The sequence below is a fragment of the Aulonocara stuartgranti genome, assembly GCF_965226115.1.
Source record: "Aulonocara stuartgranti genome assembly, chromosome: 2".
Classification (NCBI taxonomy): Eukaryota; Metazoa; Chordata; class Actinopteri; order Cichliformes; family Cichlidae; genus Aulonocara; species Aulonocara stuartgranti.
In genome coordinates, this window is record NC_138940.1 from 26,850,455 (window position 1) to 26,874,934 (window position 24,480).

The window sequence follows — 24,480 nt, forward strand, 5'->3', positions numbered from 1 at the left end:
TGCACTGATTGTACGACACCTCCTAAATAGGTGTGAACACATATTTCATGTAGCAACACATGGCAGGGCTTTATTTGCGTTCAAACTCTGTTGTCGAGGATCTCTCTCACACCTGACTGCTCCGTCTTATCCCAAATGAGCAAACGACAACATCTGGAGGCTTACAGAAAGGAAAAGCTCTGAGGACAAAGAGAAAGACAGAACAAACCCTCCTCCACACACACACACACACGTGCATGTACAAATACATGGGTAAAACACGCCCGAGGCCATTAAATGATAAAGCCCTCCCAGTGTGAAATAACGCACACATCGCAAAACACATCACCATCACAGTGCAAAAAGAAAGTTTTCAGTTGCTCCTATATTAAGCTCACGATCGTGCTCAGAGCAAAAGCGAAATCCTTTAGTAAGAATCACTTTCAGACAGACAAGATATTATACTGCATGACTACTCAGACAGCATTATGCAGAGACAGGGGGCCGCTATGACACCTCCTTTCATTCTGAGCAAACTGTTGAGAAACACAAACAATGTTTATGGTTCAAAGCCCAGGCAAATAGAAAGGCAGAGTGCTTTGTCTTTTAAGTGCACTGCAATTGGACTTCAAACCTGTTCAAATAAATAGGTCTTTAAAATATCATCTGCTCATGGTGCTGTATACAAAGAAGCAATATGTTATCTGTCTAGACTGTAGAGGTGGAAATTACAAATTACATTTCTGATTCAATTTATGCACCGCTTAAATCATGGTTCAAATGCACTTCAAACTGCATACATCAGTCAGCGAACGCCTCGACGCTCACACAGCCTGACATTCAGAGCTGAGTCTGACTGGCTCCAGGTTAGTAGTACGATAGCCTGTTCAGTTCAGCTCACCTCAAAAACGAGTGCGTACCAGCTTGTTGTTTTTGACAGCATTTTCAGACTTTTGTTTATTTGGCTTTTGTGGTCTTTAAAACAGCTTTGAATGAGGCACCGACGTCACTGCTGAGCTGACAACAGCAATCACGCTCGTCAGCAAAGAGCTCCGCTGCTAAAAGCTACTAATTCAAGAGACAGTGGTGATTCAGTATACTCAGTTCACTTTTCAACTGAGATATTTTACATCTATGCATTTGAGAGCTCTGCTTTGTATCACCTATGAGTGATGAGATGGGATGGGATGTACCAGTGATGTGTCGACACATTGGGGCTACATTTCAGATAGTGGTCTTGTTAAAATTGATGAAATTATCAACACAGAAAAGTGCTATCAGATTTTGATCCACCATGCAATGCTATCTGTAAAGCATCTGATGGGCAAGGCTTCATTTTTCAGTATGACATTGATCTCAAACACATTGCCAGTGCAGTAAAAGTATAGCTGAATAGAAAAACACACAGTCGAACACTTTCATGCCATGGAACTCAATGATATTGAGTGTGGGATCATCTTGACAGAGAAAAAGAGGCAGTCAACATGCAAAGAAGTGCTTTGAATGTCCTTCAAGAAGCCTGCAGAACTATTTTTGACGACTACCTAAAGAAATTACAAAAAGGAGCTTGCCTAAGTGAGTGCAGGCTGTGTTGAAGAATAAAGGTAGTCATACTATAGAGTATTAATTTGTTTTTTCTGTTATATGCTGTATTGTATGTTTCAAGAAATCACTATATATGTCTTGATGCATGCTCAATCATCCAGGTAAGTGAATCTCCAAAAGTTGATTCTGTTCATCTGGATGTAGTGTTTTGTGGGTGAAACGTTTTGTCACTCATCCAAGTGACTTCTTCAGTCTCAGCTGACTGCAGGTTTCCCCAATCTTATAAACAGTACATTTGCATAATGACTGAAACCAGCCCACTGAAGGAACAATGGGCCGGGAGGTCAGTTCCTTAATCTTAATCTCTTTGGAGAAATCACTATATACATTTACCACTTTGCTAGCTAAATATAAAAAAATAAAAGGTGGCTAAAGATCTTTGCACATCTCTGGAAAATTTCAGTTTTTACCAAAATATAACAAATTGCAATGTGTTTAATTTAGGCTAAATAATGATGCAACTCTGGGTCTTTAGCAGCCAGGAGTAAACAGCTTGTGAAAATGCATGAATAGTTTTTTAGGTATAAGTGAAGTAAACTTTCCCACTAGTATTCATTCTGACAGGAGTCTGTAAGAAAGTAATGGTTTGGCAGGAAACACGAAAAAATGTTTGCTCAGTCCTTGGTGTCACGCACTCGGTGCCCCTGTAAGCATCATTGTGTTTGGTTGTCAGACAGACTTAACATTGTGAAAGGGTGGATTTTTAATCCAAAGCATGCACACTATTCTAAACCCAAACTGAAACTTTTGTTATATAAACTTTGCCAAACAGCAGCTAAAAATATAAAGTGAAAAGTAAAAAAAAAAGATAATGAAAGAAAAGAACTGAAAACTATCCCAAAGTCCTGTCCTCTGGGTGAAATTCACGTTGTGATTTTTATATATTTGTCAAGGGGAGCAGTAACCTGCAAACTGAAAAATGATGCTAACAAGCAGCCAGAGTATTAACTCCCAAGGTGTTTTGACCGAGTGTCAGTATGTAATGAGATGGAAATTTAACAGTTTCTTAGTGTGCTATGTCCAAAAGGACACTATGCAATTTTTTTTATATTTTATGTTGTATTTGAATAAAACAAACAAAATACTATGTGCCAATTGCTAGGCTAATGCTAATTCTGTTTTCCTGCTTCTTACTACTTCGTACTAAGCTAACAACTTTTCATAACCTGCTAACACCTTAATGGAAACGCACTGGGCTGCTGATGTTCTCATAAACTCTCAAGAAATTCACCAAAATATTGAAGTGTGGTTTTAAACTGTCACGTGACAGGCTAATTATTATTATGCTGTATGACTTGGATCGTAGGCCCCAAAGTTAGGGCCTGTCACTTACTGTAGCATAAATGTTTATGGTTGCCTTTCACCTAAATGCCATGTAGACTCAGTTTATTTATATCTTGATCATTCCATGCATGTTTGTGTGTGTGACAGAGAGAGAAAGAGAGAGTGAGAGCTAGCTAGCATGATGACAGCCAATTAATTCAGCTCTTGGGGACTCTGCGAGGAGAAACAGTGACTCGCGGGTTGCATTAGTCATGCAGCATGGCAGCGCTGGCATCAGGGAGCTCTCGTACACTTTAAAGGTGACTCTGTGTGTGCCCACATTTTTGTTTGCCTCTTGTGCTATCCTGTCATACCTCCCTCACCCATGGGGGCCCAGCATGAAACAGCTTCACGACTTAAGGATAGCGTCGGAGGCGCTGAGTGCATCCTGAGAAGCTGAGTGTCAAACCTCTAACAAAGCATTTAACAAGCACAACAGTGCACACTGCTAACAGCTCGTTCAAAGACTATGCCAGAGTTTACCCCCTACAAGCACACAAACAAACATCTTTATTATAGCTGACTTAAGCTTGAGTCCAAAGGGATGTAAGGGAAGTTTTTGTTTTGTTTTGTTTTTTTAAAAGAGGTGCAGTGCAGCTACAGTGAAGTGATGTACTGATCCATATGAAGTGAAGTGGCTCACAGAGTTCAATATGAGTGATTAAATACTCAAGTATATGCTCACTGTACACCGAACAGCAAGGACATTTATGAAAGAATTTACATTGAGAGTACATATTCTTAGATGTGAGAACATGAAGGACACACAAAGACACACACTTTACTATGCTCATTGAAGACATTTTTTACTCACTATTGATCAATGCTGACCATGAGCAGCCTGTGTAACAGCTTGAGATTTTGTATTTTAATGCCACAGCAGGTTATACTAGATTTATATCGTTAACTTTGCAGATTTCAGTTTGCGTAGCACCTGAGCATCTGCTTTCTTTACTCAAAGGTTAAGAGAGACGTAGAATAGACAGCTTTGGTCTAAATGTAGGCGAGGAAACGCTTCAGTATTAAGTTAGAGACTGTCAGGTTAGTTTACCTTAGTTTTTGTAATATTCAATTACACAAGATGTTATTGAAAATAAGATATCATTGAAATTTGATTGGAAGCCTGAGGGAATGAAGTTGGGTGTGTTACTGTCTTGCCGTGATTATATTAATTAAAGTTTTAAGGCTGTTAAAAGAAATTGCACACTTATTAACTAGAACAACTTCAAACCACTCCCTATCAAGTATTGACAATATATTTTTTTAAATGATTTCATAAATGTTTTATAAGTTTAAGCTAATTCCTTTATTAAAATTTCATGTGTGCAATAATCTGGGTACATATCCTGTATGTAAAAGATGGACGTAGCTTATACCTGCATTCTTTCCAATTGCCAGCAGGGGGTTACTTAAAAAAAAGAGAGAGAGAAATCATACTTCTAAGCTGATTTGTAAGTTCAGTTCTGTTCCTGTGATTGAGTGTGTAGTCGAGATCAAGGTGTCAAACATAAGGCCCAGGGGCCAGAATTGGACAGGCAAAGACTTTAATCCGGCCCAGTGAGTTTGGCATTCCTGTTCTAGATCCTAGGTAACCAATATTTTGACCGATCCAGACCCAGATGACATTTTTTATGGACCCGGAGCCATTACTAGATTTTGATGGACCCTTTCCATTATGCTCGGTGCAACTTGTCTCATAAGGTTAAGGCTACGGTGAGGTTATTTGAATTTCTTTGTCTTTCTGATAGCCAGTGTGCATACACAGACTAATGGCGTGCATGGTAACTCATGCTATGTGATTCAGAGCAAATTCAGTCTAACTGGTCCTCCATACATTTTAATTGAATACCCCTGGTCCAGAGTGTATGGTGTCAGTTTCTAGTTGTTAGCTGTGGTTAATAAATCATGATGCTCATTTAGTAAAGCATTAAGTAGGTTATGCTTTAGAGAGGACCTACTTTGCAACTTTGCTGTGACTGTCCAGGCATTAGACTTATTAACAACTTTTGCAATATTTACAACAGCATTACTGATACATGATTAGAACACGAGAATGCAATAGCTTTCTAACTGACTGACAGGCATACTAATATATAGGTGTTATACCTGTTAGAAACCACATTCAGTGTTCTTGTATCACAGCCATTATCCATTCAGTTATAAATAGCGTTATCATTAATGCTATGTATATATACTCCTCTTTGTCAAATGACTGGTAAAATGGCAAGTTTGTAACCTCCTATAGTCCCAAACTATGTTAAACAACAGCAGGGCCACACAAAACAGCAACTCGAACAGTTGTCCTCTGCAATAACTGATCTTTAATGTTTAAAAACCCTTTGTTAATTTAGTTTCATCCCTCAGGTGATACCAAGCAGTTGTGAGTGCAAAGTAAAGTGTAATTTTGAGTATAGTGAAGCCTGCAGCTCGGTGATCACATTCTGGAGGTTGAAGACAGGATGTCTCCATGAGAAACAGATGATGACGAGAGCCGTAGGTGGTTGGTGTGCTGCCTCAGTCAGTGCTCTGCTTACAAAGGGCCATTAGCCAAGGTCTGTAGCTGACAGATGAAGGCCCCCCTACGGTGCAGGACCACGCTGTGATTTACAATCTTTATATTTAACCAGAGAGAGATTAATTATCACCAGCAAATTGACAGGACCAGGAAGACGAGGGAGGTTTTTGACTGACATTGCCATTCCTCACAGCACTTCATGCCAGAGGTCATTGCTCCTGACCTTGGGATGCCAGGCATATTGGGCACCCTGCCTCCTTTCAGCAGCACCTTCTTATGCATTTTTTTACTTTGACAACCATCATTTTTGCTTTGCAGGCACGCCGCTCACCCCCGGATGAGCTTATGGCCCCACAATGGTTGTCAAAATAAAGGGAAAATTAACTGTCGAGCAGAATTCTCTCATATTTTTCATCGTGGACACTTTTTTGTAGACTTGTAGTCAAGCATGTGTGGGGGAATGAGTGAGTGAGCGAGTGCGAGGGAAAACAAGCCTTGCCCAAAGCAAGAAAACAAAAGAGCCATGGTTCCACTCTGTGTTTCCACTCTCCTGGTTTACTGATGCCCTGCAGATGTCCTGAGCCACTTTTTATTTCCTTAAGTATTGAGTCCAGTGTGAGAGGGGGGTGGGAAAGTGGATTCTGGTGTGTTTTTGATGTGTTTGTGTTGCTATCTAGTGCATTATCCATTGTGGAAGGGATGGGCTTGGCTAGGTCATTTCTTTGTAGCATATACAACAGGGTGCTAAATCAATTTACCTCTCCAGGGACAATAAATATCATGTGTTTAAAAGTCTGTATCGATAAGATAAGATAAGATGAGATAAGATAAGATAAGATAAGATAAGATAAGATAACTCTTTATTGTCATTGCACAGTCATACATAGTACAGTAGTACAATGAAATTGGAAAACTGTGTTACGTCGGCACTACATATAACACAACACGACACGATATGACACATCACAACGCAACAAACAACACAACACAGTATATTAACTTAGTATAAAAAAGAAGAATAAGTGTATGTGTATTGCACACTATTGGGGGCTAAATGCATGCTAAGACCAAGCATCAAGCTCTAGGATGAAGGTGGCCAGTTGGCGTTGGCTTTAAAGTCCCCATATATTCCCTTGTTAAAACAGTACACTGTACAACTGTACAAAGGTGATTGTGATATTGGAGTCATGGAGCTGGATTTCTCAATCAGTGCGTCTTAAGCATACTAAATGCAATTATCTTTCTGATACAGACAATGCAAGCAGTTACTAGTTCTGATGAGCAAAATTTGAGTATTTTATTTAGTTACGTAGCAGTAATTACAATATATCTTTGTCTGTGTGATACAACTACTAAGTCTACACTCTGCCAAACAGTTAGTTCATAACATTGTACTCCATCCTCCTGTCTAAATATGGTCGCTTCTCTTTCCAAGAAAACAGCGTGGCGGGAGCCAGTAACATTAACACTGAAGCTTTAAAACAGGGCAGCTGGTGGGGGCTATATCCACATTTTATATTCATGTTTCCCATGTGACATCATGTTCACATTGCTCAAGAGTATTCTGTGATGTAGGCTGTAACATAACGTATTGACACACCTTTTAATACTGTACTCACACATTGTATAGATAAAAGGCATTGCTGCTTTTCACAGTGCCTATATTGTGCTACGCTGATGGCTGCAGAAATCATCAAGGACAGAAAGAGAATCTTTCTTTTTATCACTTTTGTCCTGATTTGGATTGAAGATGTTGGTTTGCAGTAGATAATCAGTGAACATTTCATTGGAGGTAAGCATTTTGCAGAATATTAACCCGCTCCAGGATCCCTTGCTGCATCTATGACATCCTTGGTCATAGATTTTTGCTATTATATTCTTGTAATTGCTTTGGTCGCTAGCAGACTGCCAGTAGGTTGCATGTTGGATGTTAACTTGTCTGCAAACACTTGCTAACTGCTAACCCAGCTGTAACTTAAAAACTGAAAAACATTCACCTTCAAATTAAATTTTGTGTCCCAGCGCTGCAGCCAACATGTTTCAAAATGCACAGCAGAGGCAAATGGTCTCTGTTACCAGAAAGTTACTGACCTGTGTGACTGAGGCTTTAGCAATCGATTTCACAGCAACTGCAATCAATCTCTAGCCACTACTCACCAACCATGTTTTTCCCTTATGACCAATGGTTGCCGATTTAACCTGTATGTACATGTGTGTATAATGCTGAACAGCTAGTGAGACATGAATGGCGCCAAATTCCTAAGAAGCAAAAAAAACCTCCTGTTTTTCCTTGCTTTTCCGATCTTCCTAGTGAAATTCCTACTGAACTTGGTAGTGATGTAACTCCCGTGTTATGGCTTCCAGGGTAACTGCAACATGGCATGCGTGCCTGGGGGCAGCATTACACATCCAAAACAGTGGATGGCCACATGACTAGAAAACGTGTGCGATCGTGGCTCAAGAGTTGGGAGTTCGACTTGTAATCGGAAGGTTGCCGGTTTGAGCCCTGGCTTGGACAGTCTCTGTCGTTGTGTCCTTGGGCAAGACACTTCACCCGTTGCCTACTGGTGGTGGTCAGACGGCCCGGTGGCACCAGTACGCCCCAGGGGGCTGTGGCTACAATGCAGCCACACCAGTGTGTGAATGGGTAAAGCGCTATACAAATACCATTTTGAAAAATTGAGACTTTTTCTTTTCATCTCACCCAGTAGACTGTTATAATTAATCACATTTTTTGTTTGATTTCATCACAGTATCAAGTGGGACAAATTTTGGGAAAATAAGTCAGAGTACTTGACACGTGGGGATTCACTCTTGTCTCGAGTTAGATGAGATGATTGATAGCCCTCTCAACTCTGTTCATAAGATACGAAGCAGATGGTTATCTTAGTCTAGCACTGCAATCGGGGAGAAGCAACACGCAAGGCTCTCTAAGAAAATTTACCTACCAGTACTTTAAAGACGCTCCATAATTTACAAGTTATATCCAAGAGGGTTTCCTAAATGCCAAACTGTTGCTTTAAAGGGCAACTCTAAAACAGGCAAAGCTCTGAAATGTGTTGAAGAAATATAATAGGCTTCAGAACAAGGCAAGAATTTGTGCATAAGGCACAGAGTGTGAGTTTACTGGTTTCTCGCTACATTTTCAGCATTTGGTTTGTTTTCAGCCACGCTGGCAGAGAGAAATATATTTAGAGAATCAAATTTCATTTCTGTTAGTGACTTCAGTCGACACAGAGGCATGTTAGTCAGCACTTAACACCAGTTTTCTCTCCCCACCTATCAGTTTACCTTGTGCCTCCAGCTGAGTAAATCATACAAATGAAATCTGGCTTATTATCTATCACAAATGTGGATGCAGCAAGATTCTGACACATAAATCCCCCTTTGAAGGTTAATAAAAACACACACGCAACTTTGCAACCTCTCTGACGATAAATAAATAAATAAATAAAACTAAAAGCACAGTGCAGCACACCAGAAAACTGATTCACAGCTGATATCAGATGGTTATTCAGTCTTTGAGGGGTGGAGGGGGGAGAAAGTTGTTCATGCTTTCAAATGATTAAGCTATCAGAGGAATAACAGATGCTTTACACCTCTCATCCCCTATAACAGCTCTCACCTCCTCCCAGCTACAAACTCCAGCTCCTGCAAGTCTCCCTCTGTTTCTCTCTTGCTCACCCCTCACCTTTGCCTTGCCAGTCTCATCCATCTCTGCACTCACCTATGGCACTTCCTCATGTTGCATTCACTTGCACTTTTGCCGAATGAGAATCACAATGAAGGACAAGGTGCTAATGATTTCCACTCACTTTAAGCCTCTGGCATGCAGGAAATATATTCCCTGGGTAAATCCTGAGATTTATGACATCAACATTTTATCTTCTTTTAAGTGCGGGGATGACCAAGAAGAGGGCAGGGATGGACACTGAATGCCATGCAGGAACCATGACCACCTTTGCTAATCCTTTGGCACCCCCACCAGCTTGCATTACAGATGGAAGTCACAGGCGGATTATGACTGCAAATCAGCTCTACTCGCTTTAAGAAGCCATACGCCCTCAGCCGTCTCATTTCTCTCTCTCTCTCGCTCACTCTCTTTACCACCCTTAAATCACACCCACCCCCATCTGAAGTTAGTGCTCTAAAGGGAGAGATCTCACCAACCCCGAGTGTCAGCATGGGAACAATTAGCAGGCAGGTGCAGAAAATTGCTCTTTTCATAATGACGGATATTTATACATAACCCCTCGCAGAGGTGGACACGCTGCTTCTTTGTTACCCAGGCTGATTGTCCAAGGCTCCTTCTCTTTCAACCTCCTCTCACTTCCTTTCCTTTCCTTTTTTTCAGCCATTCATAAAATACAAGCACCCATAAGTCAAAGTGACAAACATCAACATAAAGGCAGCTGCTGCGAAATCTGACATCCGCTCAGATGTCAGTTAAGACTGAGACATCCGTGACTCTCGATCCAATTACGTTAATCAGCCGTGGAAAATCCATACTGAAAGTTGATGAACAATCTCGCGCGATTGTAAATGAAGTTGGTTGTGGCTGTCACTATCCGTCTAATGAAATAATCTCGTTGAACTGACCCCCTGACGGTGATCATGACAGACGTAATCATCAGTTTTGTGCCTTATTGTGCCTTACTCCTCACATCACGGGGACGGGGAAGATGCGATTTCCAAAACAGTGCATTGACGCCGAAGACACTAAAGGTCACCGTGCGTTCTTGAAGGATCACTCATTGAAAACAGCCTTGTTTGATTCTGCGATGATCAGATGACTTCATAACAGCTCCCACTTTGTGCCAGGAGTTTAATTCAGCCCGCAAGGTCAAAGGGGTCAGTGGACAAAGTGTTGCTCATCTTAACTGACTAGCAGCCTCGTGCTGCTGTGCTCTGCTCGGCTCTACACGCAGAGCGCTACTGCTCTCTACTGACAGCTGCACATCACTTGCCTGATGGAGTGATGCTTTCTTATTGAGATCTACCACGTCCCTGAAAAAAATAATAAAAAAGAAAAGAGTACTGGTAAACATGATTCTGTTTCTGTGTTTCACTCTGGAGAAAGGTTTGAAGGATCTTTTTTCCCCCCCAAGCTTTAGAGTAACATGTACTAAGGATATGATCGCATCCCTTCATAGCCTATATCATGATGGATGTAATCCCAAGTGAACTGAGTAGGGCTTTATTATTACACGATACACATCTCTATCCTCACAGTAAATAGCTTTCTGATTGCAAACCATCGCTGAAGCCTCCAGAGATATCCCCTTCTCAGACAACTGCCTATCTCTTACAGGATTTATGTCTGGCAGGCGGCTGGTAAATAACCCTATCAGCACTTAAAGGCTCATTTAGCTTGAGGAGTGTGTAATGGTGTTTATATAATCAGCATCTTTGTTTCTGAGACTGAACAATGAAAAGCCCTTATTTGATTTGAGTGCCATCGTGACTGCCTCTGGCATGTATATCGTGTTGTCTCCATCTGGTGGTAACTGGTGGAAACACACGAATGTGGGGTGTTTTTTCCACTCTCATAAATGTTTTATATTATTAACACATAGCGATTGCAACTATGTGTGTTGTTCACCTAAGATTTTTACATTAACTGTCAAATAACCCATCTGTTCATGTTTGCAATCCTAGAATTCAGTATAGCATGGCCAGAGGGTAGAAAAGAATCCCTCAAATCCCATAAAATAACCAAAACAAGCAGGGGAGACATTTTTGACACAGTACCATTAAATCTGACATATAATTCAAATGCTGCAAGAACTGCATGATGAAAAATTCAAGTTCATATGTGACCTGAAAAATAAAAATATCTGATGTAATGTAATGCAATACAATACACGAGCCACACAATAAATAATATTTTCCTTAAAACCTGTCACTTTTTTTTAGACTGTGTGCATGTGTGTGTTTGTGTGTGTGTGTGAGTGTGTGTGCGTTTTCTGGTAGCTTTCAAATCTGAAGGTGGCATGAAAACCCTTTGCTAGGGTAAAAATTAAAAATTGTTATCATGAAAATGAAAACTAGGTTACTAATTCCTGGTTCCATTGGTTTTTTTAAATCCTAAATATGTTTTCAATGCACTAATTAAAATCAATAACTTTCATAAGGACCCAGTGCTACTTTTGGCAACCACCAAAGTCCTTAATGATAAAAAAATAAGTTGGGACAGTAGAGGTTTTAGTTCACTCGTGTGCTTGTCCGCCCATCAAAACATCATATAATGGTATTATTAAAAGCACAATAGCCTGAGCATCCATTACACACTATAAGTGTCTATCTACTGCTGACAGCTTTCAGAGTCCCTGATGCTCAAGTGTCTGGAAGCCTTTCTTCTTCTTTTGATGGACTGGGTCTTTACAGCCCACTCGGCGTTCGCCTATCTGCCATATGGCGTGCTGGTACATGAAAAGAGTGCACTCAAACACTGCATTTTCAACCCATCATACATGAAGCAAAACACTAACGAGAACCCATTAAAGCAACTCTCCCTTTTTTTTTAAAGATTTATTAAACAATGAAAGTTTTAAAGATGGATTCATCACTAATGAGAGCACACAGCATCACAAGGTGGCAAGAGTGGAAAAATAGGCCTGTGCAAACAGAAACCAAGGTTTTATTTAAATAATATATAGATTTACCAGTAAAATGTATTTATTTTAAATACTTTACTGCTTAAATGTCTCTCATTTTCTTTATTTTTGCTTCTTGGAAGCCAACGTTTCTTGTCATTTTTAATGTGGTCTGTGAGCAGTAGTTCGCCAAGCTTTCTGAAGGGCTTTTTTTAAAGCCACTTAACGCTGAATTGTATCATTCAAGTATATAAAAAAAAGCACATAAATCAGTGGATGACACATAACAGATAATTTAGCAAAGAACTCATTTTAAAATGTGTCTTTAGGCCTGTTGTGAAAACACATAATTTGTTCCTCCTTTAGCTGAATCTACAAAGAAATGCCAACAATAACTCAGTCTGACAGAAATAAAGTACTACTTTTGCACCAACAAGGTGATTTCCAGAGAAATCCTGATATAGCTCAGCACGGTGTGCAGTGTGTCCTTAACAAAGGTTGAGAAAACTAGACAAGCGGAGATCGAAGTGGTGGGCCTAAAAAACAAAACACCTACAGCAAATGAACAGGATCTAAAAGTCAAGTTTTTAAGAAATAGGAAGAAAAAAACAGCATAATCATTTTCAGTTATTGATTGGCTTCCCCAGAGGCTGGGCCTCAACTTCAGCATGACAGAAACCCAAAACACCAGTGTGCCAGTGAACTAAAACCTTTTCCTGAAGACAACCTAAAGAAAATACAAGAAAGCTTGATTAACATAATAATAATAAAGGAAGTCATACCAAATACTGACTTTAACGCTTGTTACAGTCACACACAGTCATATCTATCTATCTATATATATAGATAGAGAGATATAATCATAGGTTAGTAGGGTGGGTGTGATATAGAAATAGTCTTGTAATTTAGTCTTTTAGGGTTTTTTTGGTATTACTTTCAGTCACTGCTCTCATCTATTTCAGTGACAGTACCAAAGCAAATTAGAAACTAAAACTTTTAATGGTGTAAGAAGTAAATAAAAATTTTTTTTACTGCTTCGGTGTGATCTACAGGATTACAGAATGAGAATAAGTGTGCAAATGAGTAATCAAAGTAGGCTAGAAAACACGTGACACGTGTCTTCAGGAAGGTATCCGGTAACACCTGTGATCAGTGGTGCAGGGCTGACTCCAAACCTCGTACTTAAACCGCACCCTGCAGTGACTTTGTCTCAGGTATCGCGACATTTTCTTCCAATTCAATAAGGAACAATTGAGGTCTTCTCGCGATGACAGGGGCGACCACTCAAGTATATTGTTCCTAAATTAGCAGGTATTAAACACAAAGCCCTAATAGTGCTACTGTACGGAGAAAAAGTCTTCTCTCATTATTACTGTCCTTCTCAGAGTTCATCAATTAGCCTTTTGCCACAGATAGCACTGACTTAATGAACCGTTACTTTAACTAGAATATTACTTCCATTTTCCCAAATTAATGAGGCCACTAATTGTCCTAATTTGCGCCTGAAACCCGGGCATTACGGTTTCTCTCTTTGCTCACTAGAACCACCTCCGTAGCTCGGGGTGTGAGAGGATAATTACAGACCAGACTCCGCCGAACATCAAGAGGTTCACTGTTCCTGGTGCACGAGAAAAAAAAAATGAAACAGTCTTTTGTTCAGAAATTAACAGGTCTTTAATTAAAACACAAGGCGAAACGACGGCACACTTTATAGAGCATTCATCCCCACTGAATGCTGGCGACGAGGAAGGAAATCCAACAGCTGAGCTACAGTTTACTAGTGTGGCTGTTTGCATGTTGCTAGGCAACCGTAAAGCACGCTCAACACAGGGTTAGATGCGATTCAGTGGGTGGAGCAAAACAAAGGGGACGCCTGGATAGTAAACAGGAATTCAAAGGCATGCATCAAAAGCACATTTATATGTGTTGATTGTTATTTATTTGTTTATTAAGAACATATTACAATCAGAACTGTGGTTATTATTTTATTATCTTTGTTGGGTCATAATTTCCGGATAATTGCTGGTATTCTGTAATACTAATTCTACTGTAATAATTTGGTGTGTTAGGCAAATAGTTGGGAGGTGAAGTGCACTTTGTCATTTTAGTAAATGGTTTGTTTATTTTTGCACAGAGAGAGAGAGAGACAGATCTAATTTCCTTTATTGTCACCTACCCAGGTATTATTGTATTTGTTTCCAGGAAACAAGAAAATGCATCGTTAAAGTAGAGAGTCATATTTATATGTGAACTTAGTTCACATATAAATATGGTTCACACCTCATTTAAAAAGCCTTAAAAATAGTTTTAAAGATCGGTCGGGGTCACAGTCACCCAACAGTAACAACTGAGAAGATGAGGGCATCCCCAGTGATATCACCATTAGTGTAAATAATTTTAACTATGGCATTTGACTTATTTGTCAGCATTATAAGAATAACCCACACATAAAAAAAAATCCCCAGTCTTTACAAAGTTCAGTTACCAGCAAACACGAACCGGTCAAAGGGCACTTGTACCTTCCACTTGCAATCACCTACAAGTGTAACAACTTAGGTGGTTAGTGCTAATTAAACAGCAGCTATGGGAAAGATGTGCTGACTCAGGTGGAATCTGCTGTTGGTTGGCTGGTTGAGTTTAGGTTGTGGATGATTCAAGGATAAGGAGTAATCGCTGGGATATGTACCAGGGCTACATCACCACCTAACTTTGTTTGTTATTCACTGTTTGCAAAGCAATAAGTGTGCGCAGATAGATCCAAATATCGATAGCGTCGATACCTGTTCCGCTATTGATGTTGGATAGCAACATGATCAATGTTTATTTCTGTCCTCTAAGTTCAATATGATGTCTTAAATGTGTTAAATATTTTTCTCGGAAATGATGACAACACCTGAAGCATGCCCTATAAAAAATGTGTGAAATTTTTCTTTATTGTCTTTCATGTCTATTTTAGTTGTAGTTTATAGCACATTTTAAATAGAAAAAGCTGACCAAAGGTGCTTTAAAGACAAACACATTTATGCCTCTTTTTCCCTAGTACCTACTTGGCTTGACTCAACTCAGTTTGTAGAGTTTTCCATTATGTGGTAGCACCTGGTACCAAGTACTTGTTTAGTACCTGCTCAGCCTGGGTTCCGAGAAAAGTGAGTCAATCTAAAAATGTGCCATCAACATATTGCATGCCACCCATTGAGCAGTCAACAGCATCACTTGACAAGTTAAGAGCAACCGCCTCAGAAAAAACAAAACCACCGTTTTTGAAACCCGGCAACGAGGGAAATGGCTACACAAAAAATGAACACCGTGATCCCCTTATTCTGACAAAAACCATAGACCAAGCAGCACCATCGCCTCCTCATTCTCCATTGTTGTTTTGTGTTTGTGTCACATTAAAATGACATTGTGGAACTTTCGGTCACATTGCACACTCAGTTGTAATGGAAAACAACCAAACCGAGTCAAGTGGATACTAGTAGAATAGAGATAGGTCTCCAAAAACCCCAGTATTAAAATCCACGAAAAGCTGAAAGGTGTGTTTTATCAAGTATTGTGGAAAGTAAAAATCACGATGAATTAGTGGTCATTAGAATGTGGTCAGATGTGTTTTAAAAATCACGATGGTCATCTCATAACACATGACACTGCTCTCCCCTACATACACTGGCTTTACAGGTTAAAAGTAATGGTGTTGGTATCGGTATGGGTAATACTGGCCCTGTGTTTACTTGATATGGGAACATAGCACTACAAAGCAGCAATAGCCACAATGGCCATGAACTGCATTGTGAAATTGCTGAGGAATTTTTTGCAAAACACTTTTGTGCAATTTGAGGTTCATGTTTTTTGCATTGTGCATTTTCAGCAGGAAACAGTTACAGAGTTGATTTGTTTAGTTTAGTCAGGGTCATTGCATCATTTAGTCACAGTGATGTACAGTGGCCTAACACCACTCAAGAAGAACGCATTCAAGTAAAGATAAAGTAAGGCCCCCCTCCCTTCATTCTCGCCTGTCTCCTACAGAAGGTCGCTGCAAGTTGACCTTAGAAATGTTCCTCACACCTCCTCGGCCTCCACTGCCACTCCCCCCCTCACGCCCCGCACCAGATGGGAAGTGTAGCTGCATTTTTTTAAAGCCTGCACGCAGGGTTGCGGGCTGTTGCGCTGGCACTGGGGCTAAAGGAATGAAATATTCATGTAGCCCCCCCCAGCCCTCTTTAAATAGAAGAAAAAAAAAAAGAATGGACATCCCGGGACGAAGAACGTGCCGATTTATTCAAGTAAGACCAGGCCTCATTAAACTGCTGGCGGCGGGGCAGGTCACGGTGATTTTCTTCACTACTACTCGACCCCGAAAGAGAGAGAGAGAGAGAGAGATCGCTGAATGCAAAATTTGTCCCAGTCACTCCTCACTACAACATCTCAGATCTCTCAGCGGACAGGTCCGTCACCGGTGCTGAAGTTGTTTCTCCGCCGTAATTGATGCCCTAATGAATGATTAGCTCTCATGTCAGAGTCAGAGCTCAGTGAGCGCCGTGGGCAGCATATGGGAGACGTGGGTGACACCGTCTCGGAGGTGCGTGGCTTGTGAGCGGTGCCAAGGGACACCAGCTGATAGGCACAGGCCAGGGGCCACGTGACCCTGAGCAAAAATTTGTAGCCTAATTTATCTTCTTCCTTCGAGGCTGGGTCTGAAAGGGGAAAAATCTTAATCTTGTAACGACAACAACGGCAAAAAAATAACAGCAATAAATAATAAATGACGGAGTGTTTTTCTTTTCTTTCCAACTTTTCTTAATGGTTCATAAATCGCCTTCAGACAACTTATCAGTTATTGCGCCTCAGCTATAGGTGTGTCTCGATCCTTGTCTCACACCTGTTAGTTTTATTATTCTTCTGCAAATAATGAATGATTGGGCGCCTTTTACTGTTTGTTTGAGAACAAACTTGGACGTTTGTTTTCCACAACCACAGCTCTCAGCGGGTCAGAACCAATCACGAGTCGGTTACTGCGCTCGTGAGAAAGAGGCCGAAATGCATTTTCCATGGAAAGGATGATGATGACTTTATAGAAAAACACATACTTACTATAGAAATATGACTAACACACTTGTGTAATTAAAAAGAAGACAAACGTTTTCCCATACAAGCTCGCGTTTATTAATATAGACACATAATATAGACTATAACTTAATTTATTACATAATCATTCATTCTCTATACATTTTCATTCATGAGTAGGGTGAGCTTCGTTAGGTAGAGCATAGGTCGGCTATTGCACGCTCTTAAATGATTAATACTCGTCTCCTTTTAGGGATAACAAGGTCGTGATTGAGTTACAATGCACAATAGGAGAAAAAGTCGAGCTTTGTCTAATTGTTCTTTGACAGACAGGGTCAGAGGGGATTGTGCGATTGGCTGCTGCCTCCTGAGGCTACAGTGCTGTCAGGGCTGTTTGCGGGCTGGGAGTGACACCAAGGTGACTACAGGGGAGGCTGTATAAATTGTAGGCGCAGCGCAAACCACTCCAGAGACTCTGGCACCGGCTGAAGCGAAAGTGCGACCTTTATATCCTGCCGTGCACGACCACATCAGGACACTGCAGTGATGGCTGCAAAAGCAGAACTTTCGAGCTGGTCGGAGTACCCAGAGGACTTCACTCTGCTGCAGCAGCATCACCAGCAGCAGCACAACCTGGCCCACATCAGCTCCAAAGCCTGGATTTCCTCCACTTCAATCCGTGCGCTCTCAATTAGGGACGCGCACGCGGCTGCAGAGGCAGCGGGCATCTCGCGGGAGAAACTTGTGCCAGTGACCGAATTCACTGACCGCGTTACCACCAAAGGCATGACAGAGACAGACCCTGCTAAGGCGCCAGATGGATGCAAGACGAGCCACTTCGGCCCTCAGAGACACAGGCGCGTGGCGGCCAACGCCAGGGAGAGGAGGAGGATGCACGGGTTGAACAAAGCGTTTGACGAGCTCAGGAGTGTCATCCCCTCCCTGGAAAACGAGAAAAAGTTATCCAAATACGACACCCTCCAGATGGCGCAGATTTACATCACAGAGCTGTCTGAGCTCCTGGCCGGCGTGGTTCACCCAGAGTGCAGGAGTCCTCGTCCAGGCTCTGGAGACAAGACCTCCAGGAGGAGCCTGATTCACTCTCTGCTGCCAGCAGCCGCTGCACAGTCCCCGAAACCTCTGACCGGAGAGCAGCGAGACCCCTCCGCATCTATCGGTCATCTGATTTTACTTGGACCTACATCTGACATGGAATCAAATAAATCAGGCACTTGTTCCAGCAGCAGCGATGGGGAATATTCACATCTCAGTGACGCAGAGGAGGGTCAAAGCGGGAAACAGTGGCAGAAAGTCAGTGCCACTGACTTTTAACTTGTTTGGAGCTCTTTACAAGGCAGAAGATATCAGCTGACCAGCAGAGACGCTCTCAAAGTCCTGTTTTTAATAATAGTTGAGATTCTGCACTACCTGTACAGGTAAAAGTACAGGTAAAACTCAGAAAAACCTGCTTGGATGTGATGGACTCTTGCAGGCCCTTTTTATGCACTTTATACTCTGAACCATTACTAGACACATTTCCAGTTTCATTAGTGACATTTGTCAAATAAAACAAACAAAAACAATAAACAAGTATTTTTCTATTTATGTATAGCGTATTTTATGATGGCTCTTTTGGTACAATAAAGATATACTTAACATAAGAGTGTGCTTTTTAAGTGGTTTTTATATGGATATTGTCAGAAAACACATGCAGTAATTACAGCAAAACACAATGTGGGTTATTGGTTTTTCCACTCTGTTTTACAGATACTGACAGTTGATGTGACAAATCCCTCCTCACTCTGCTTAAGAAACCAAACTGATTCCAGAGAGGATGATAATGAAGATGATGTGTAGCGCATCAAACATAACAAGGCGAGGTCGTTTGTTTTCTCTCCCAGCTTTCCCATTATGAAACGGTGCGGGCAAATGCTCGCCCACCTTCTCAGTTAATGTCACATTAAAGGTATTCGCCTAGCATTCCCGCAGAAGAAAACAAAATAAATCTCTCTTTTTGGCAACAGCATTTGCAGATTAAAAAGTATTCCAGATGCATCTTTCATATAACAAGCTGCAAAAACAATCAAACACTTGTGAGCCAGAATGCCTAACTGCATGTTCCCAGTGGAGGGGATTTTATAGAAGTAAAGAAACTAATTGTGTTTTATGACAATTTATCACAGATAAAATTGTCCTGTCTAGTCTGTCTGTTAACTGATAGTCTACTGAGAAAATGTGAGGCTGCTTGCTCCGTAGGGAAGAGGAGGCTGGAACTTTGCCAAGTCCTTAGAAATGATTTCTGCCAGCCTGTGTTTAAAACTGCCAGGCACCTCTGAGGGGGTAACTTGAGCAGAGGAGCTATTGGCCTCCTCAGTCTCATTCAAATCGTCTTCATCGTAGTCTGCTTGTGTATTGTATTCTGGCTGGAAGGAGTTATTCACAGGGAGCGCATGCTGGTTTTGGGGTTTGGCTAAGGAGTAAGCGGATGATAAGGGAGGAGGTGGGGGTACAGGCAATGGTAAGGGGGGATAGGAAGGCTCCTGCTGAAGATTTGTCAGAGAATTGACTTTTTTTATCCCTGAATAAATGCAATCTGAATTATCTGCCTCGGCTTTTCTCATCAAAGGAGGCGTGCCTCTCGGTAAGTTGCAGTAAATGCTGTCCTCAATATTGTTATCCAGATTTAGAGCCTCCAGGGAATAGCACCATTCCTGCTCATCCTCATCCTCAGATTCCTCTGCCACAGCCTCGTTGCTGCCCAAGAGAGGAGGCTTGAGTGATAGCTGTTTTATCTGCTGCACAGGGTCGTCATAAATGGGGTAATCGCCGGTAAGCTTGTCCTCTGTGTCGGCTGAAACATCTGGAAAACTGTAGATGGAAGGGTCGACGAAAGAGTGAGCTGTGGCAGGCGGGGGAGCAGGAAACGGGTCAATTAGTGATCTTCTGTTGGCACTGGGAGGCTGCACTGCTGTATTCCTCTCCACTGTGCACTGCTTAGATATAGTCTGAAAGATCTGGGGACCATGCTGGGTCAGAAACATGAACACGCCTTGTCCCGACTTGCAGCGACGGCCTGCTTCGATGCTGAATCCCCCCTGCAATCACAGCCAAAGATCCTCATGTTAGGAAATACATTTGCCATTTTATAAAATATGCAATACTTCAGCTTTGAATTAAATTTTTTTTTGCAGCAGCAGCAGAATAAACAAACGAGTAGCAGCATGTTAATTAGTGAGCTTTAGAGATTTTGCTGCCTTTGAACAAAGCCAGAGTAGCTGTTTTCCTCCGTTTCTGGGCTAACAAGCTGCTGGCTGTCGCTTCATATTTAGAGTACAAACAGAGTGGTAGTAATTTTTTTCTTCCAACTCTTGGCACAAAAGTCAATGAGTGTGTTTTACAAAGCTTTTCCCTTTGAGAAATTCTAAATAAACCCACTGGAATACCTGGTTTATCATCAGCATAGGGACTGCACAACATCTAGTGCTTTACCTCAATCTGACCAAATTTGCGTAGGAGCTTGTATGGCCAGTCGAAGATGATGTAACGAGTTCTCATGTCCAGCAGCTCTATTGCCTCCCCTTCTATGGAGACCAGGTACTTCCCAGACAGCTTGCACCTCTTGGACGCCTCTGTGCTCTGGATGGTTACTTGGTACTGGTTTGGAGGAAGCGTCAGCTCTAAAGACAGGAACACATGACATCACACAAGGGTTAGTGTTTCGCAACTACACACAAAGGGTTGGGTTTTTTTTTCCCCACAAGAGGTCTGAGCAGCACAGGAAATAAATGCACACCAAATACTTTTTAATTTTGAAAAATCTGATTTAAAATTGCTTGCCTTCTACTAATCTCTCTGTGAGGCTGGCTTTTCTGGATTGTTGAGAAGTGTAATCCATTAGGAAATGAAGAGAAATGCATTTGTATAAGTCAGAGCTTGCTGACGCTGATACATTCTGGCTTTCATGTTTGAATAAATTAGCGGCTGTAGCGCCCGCTCCCATATATATAGGGGATTTCTGCTGATGTCTTGAATTTATGATGCTGTGAAATATTTCCATCCATTTTCTTCTCTGCTTATCCTACTGAAATATCTCTTTTTTATTATAATATACTCACAGGTTTAGGCTTATTAATGGGGAATTTACAAGTAATAATAATAAATCAAATTATCGCCCATTATATCCTTTGGTTGTGGAAGCACTTCAGTCACCAAGTTACCTGCTGACGTCAGCTGAGTAATTTTGCTACAGTGTTGGAAACCGGAAGAAACGTCACTGATCAGAGAGTCAGACAGACTGTTAAAGGATTTGTTTGAAGGTGATCTATCGTTAGTGCTTGTAAAATCTGTGGGAAGGCAAAAACACTGGGTAAAGCGGGCTGCCTTTGAAACAGGAAGTTGGTCTTAAGCTGTGGTTTTGCTTACGATGAACCCTTGTGGTGCATTTTTTAACCTGTCTGAGGTATATTTGAGGGCTGTACAGTGATGCTGAGCTTGGTGGGGGGGACGCAAACGTATTCATCATTTTTAGAACATAACTGCCCTCGCAGGGGTTGTTTATCTTTTCATTTATATCACTTCCTGCTTAAAAAAAAAAACAAAAAAAAAAAAACCCCAACCCTGCAAGTACCTTCCTCAAAACATGCGATAAAGTGGCACAGGTCGTTAAGTTTTGTAAGCTCATTAAAGCCTTTGATAGTTTAATGTGAGCTAGTACACCGCAATAAAACCCTGATAAAGAAACGGCTGGCCATATTTATAACTGGGGAGTAAGTCGAAGTATTTTTGTAATGTAACTTTTCAAATCTATTAGCAGTGTAGCAAAAATGGGCTAAAATGAAACACCAGTAAAATGCAAGCTGATTGCTGGAGGAGGTTGGCGTTGACGAAGGAGTCAAACACCATACTTTTAGCTCTATAGTTATGCTTATTATTGGGGAATTTGGAAGTAATAGCAACAAATGTAATTTTTAGCTATTATATCCTGACTTTGAAACTAGGTTTCTCAAAACATGTGATAAAGTGGCATAGGTGTGTTATTTTAATTAAAATAGACCCTTTCACAACAATAACCTTGAGTTAATATTACTTGTATCAGAAATTCTGGCAACGTGTTCCTGTGTGCAAATAACATTACTATGGACACCTGATTGCTTCTCTGTGCCATGCTCCTGGATGTAAATAGCCACACTGGCTCTTCCAACCTGGGTGTGAATAGTAAATTAGTAAAATAAAGAAAAGTCTAAAATAGTTCCTTGTATATTCGGGGGGGGAAATTACACCAACCTTCCCCTTTTTCTTACCTCATCTTCTAAGACTAGTAGTTTTCACGCACTCTCTTATTAACCAGTACACAGAGTTCAACAGGTGTGTGTAGGACGAATAGACAAGCTACAGAAATAAGACCTGCACATTTTTATTTGTTTTCGATTTCTTGTGCCTGATCCCTAATCATGTGTAGACGTGCTTGCATTACCGCTTTTCCAAGATGCGTAAAGATCATTGTCCGCCATGGTCAAGCCATTATCTTGCTCAAAATCCCCTTTGTCTGATTCTCCAGGATCCTTCTGTAAACAGTGGCATGGTAAACATTACATGGAGTGTACAAGTACCTCTTATCACTGTTTTATGGCTTTAAAGTGGTAAGATGCAAGAAGGTACATAGCTTGTGCAAGCACAAGAATTAGAGAAGTAAAAGGGACAGAAGTTACAGATACTGCATTAACTTCCTTATTATGCTACTTGTCTCTGGATGTGGGCAGAGTCTGTCCTTACTGACCTTTCCCAAAAATTAAAACCTAACCAGTGACATAAAAGGAAAGGTCATATTTGTACTGTTCAGGATTGGAGATGTGTGATACCTGGAAGGCTAGATGACAGAGGGCATTCACCCAGTCCTGGCTTGATGTGGAGGCTAAGATGTAGGTTGACTGTGTGGTGTTTAGGTAGAAGGCTGTGCAGCCAGCCGGGCAAGACTCCTTTGGTGCAAACGTGACACTGAGACAGTCAATTAGACGCACGACTTTTCTTTCTGGTGTTTTCTGCCGGCACATCCTTTTCTGCTCGGTAACACAGCTGCTGTCAGCTAGAGCATAGAACTCCAATCGGCCAACCCCCTGAGAGCTGGGTTTATAAAGCACCATCCACATTTTCCGCCATGTTTTCTGATGAAATGATAAAAAGTGACTATTAATAAGTGGGAGGTAATAAGATATTAAGCAAGAATGGCATCTTTCCTTTGTGGCTACCAAGTGGCTACACACACACACACACACACACACACACACACACATATATATATATATATATATATATATATATATATATATATATACATACATACATACATACATATATATATATATATATATATATATATATATATATATATATATATATATATATATATGTGTGTATCATTATTTACTATCTGTAGGAGATCTTAAGTAGAAATGGTCCTCTGTCCATCACAGGTTACTTTCACAGAACAAATGAGCCGCTGTTCAGTGATGCCAGGATGTTCACAAACCACAGCCTGACATATACAAAACAGCTGTAAGACTTAAATACTATGATACACAGGTATAGTAAGTTTTGGTTATTGATATTTAACGCTGTTTAGTATATAAAAGAACAAATATAAGATCTTTACTACTTTATCCACATATCCACGCATGACTTTTTAAACATTCAACAGATTTAGCTTCACACTCGCCTTTCTCTTACTTAATGTAGCGGAAGGATTATTCATTTTCATGTAGGTTAATGTTCCTGTGACTCTACTGCTGCCAAACTGGGTTAAAGGATGAAATACTCACACTGATCTGAGTGCATGAGCGTTCGGTTATACACTAAAGTTTTAGACTTTCATGAAATACTAAAAATGATTTTGAGATACAGCTATTGGTTATGTCAGCGTTTAACAAATTAAATGGGACTAAACATTTCCATTAGATTTACTACTAGAGTCACTAACGCCTTTTGATCAACTAGCAGGTAAGAAACAAGTCGATATATTCCACATGTGATGAATGCCTATAAAACTTACTTTTCCAAATTTGACAGCTTGAAGGTACAGCATTCCCTCTTTGAAGATGACCTCCATGCTTGTGAGCGCTGACTGTGAAAACCTGTAGTCTCTTACACCAGTCGCTGCTCTGTGGCCAAGATGAAACTGCCAACGAAGTTAAAATTAGGTTCCTTTGGCCACAAGAATAAATGTTTCCTTTACGTCACTAACAGCCTTTATTTTCTTGCATACTTTGGTGTGTGATAAAGTATCTCTCTGATCTGCGTTTTAGCTGTTGCAAAAGAAAGGACATGAGTTGTGTGCTGCTGTTGTCTTGTGTCAACTTCCCTTTGCATTTGTCTATATCTTGTAGCAACTTCCTCACCATACCACAC

At 40.9% G+C, this 24,480-nt stretch overlaps 2 protein-coding genes across 2 annotated transcripts; one reads left to right on the plus strand and one right to left on the minus strand.

Annotated features, from left to right (window-relative positions):
• Window positions 1-17,169: 17,169 nt before the first annotated feature.
• atoh1b (atonal bHLH transcription factor 1b) lies at window positions 17,170-18,425 on the plus strand. The gene has a single exon (XM_082558237.1). The coding sequence runs from the start codon at window positions 17,626-17,628 to the stop codon at window positions 18,409-18,411; it is 786 nt and encodes a 261-aa protein (XP_082414363.1). The 5' UTR covers window positions 17,170-17,625; the 3' UTR covers window positions 18,412-18,425.
• A 22-nt stretch (window positions 18,426-18,447) lies between these two features.
• Window positions 18,448-24,471, minus strand: dok3 (docking protein 3). The gene is made up of 5 exons (XM_082558228.1): window positions 24,125-24,471; window positions 22,938-23,240; window positions 22,553-22,643; window positions 20,569-20,756; window positions 18,448-20,174 (listed from the first exon to the last, which is right to left on the minus strand). The coding sequence occupies exons 1-5, from the start codon at window positions 24,179-24,181 to the stop codon at window positions 19,302-19,304; spliced, it is 1,512 nt and encodes a 503-aa protein (XP_082414354.1). The 5' UTR covers window positions 24,182-24,471; the 3' UTR covers window positions 18,448-19,301.
• Between the last annotated feature and the right edge of the window lie 9 nt (window positions 24,472-24,480).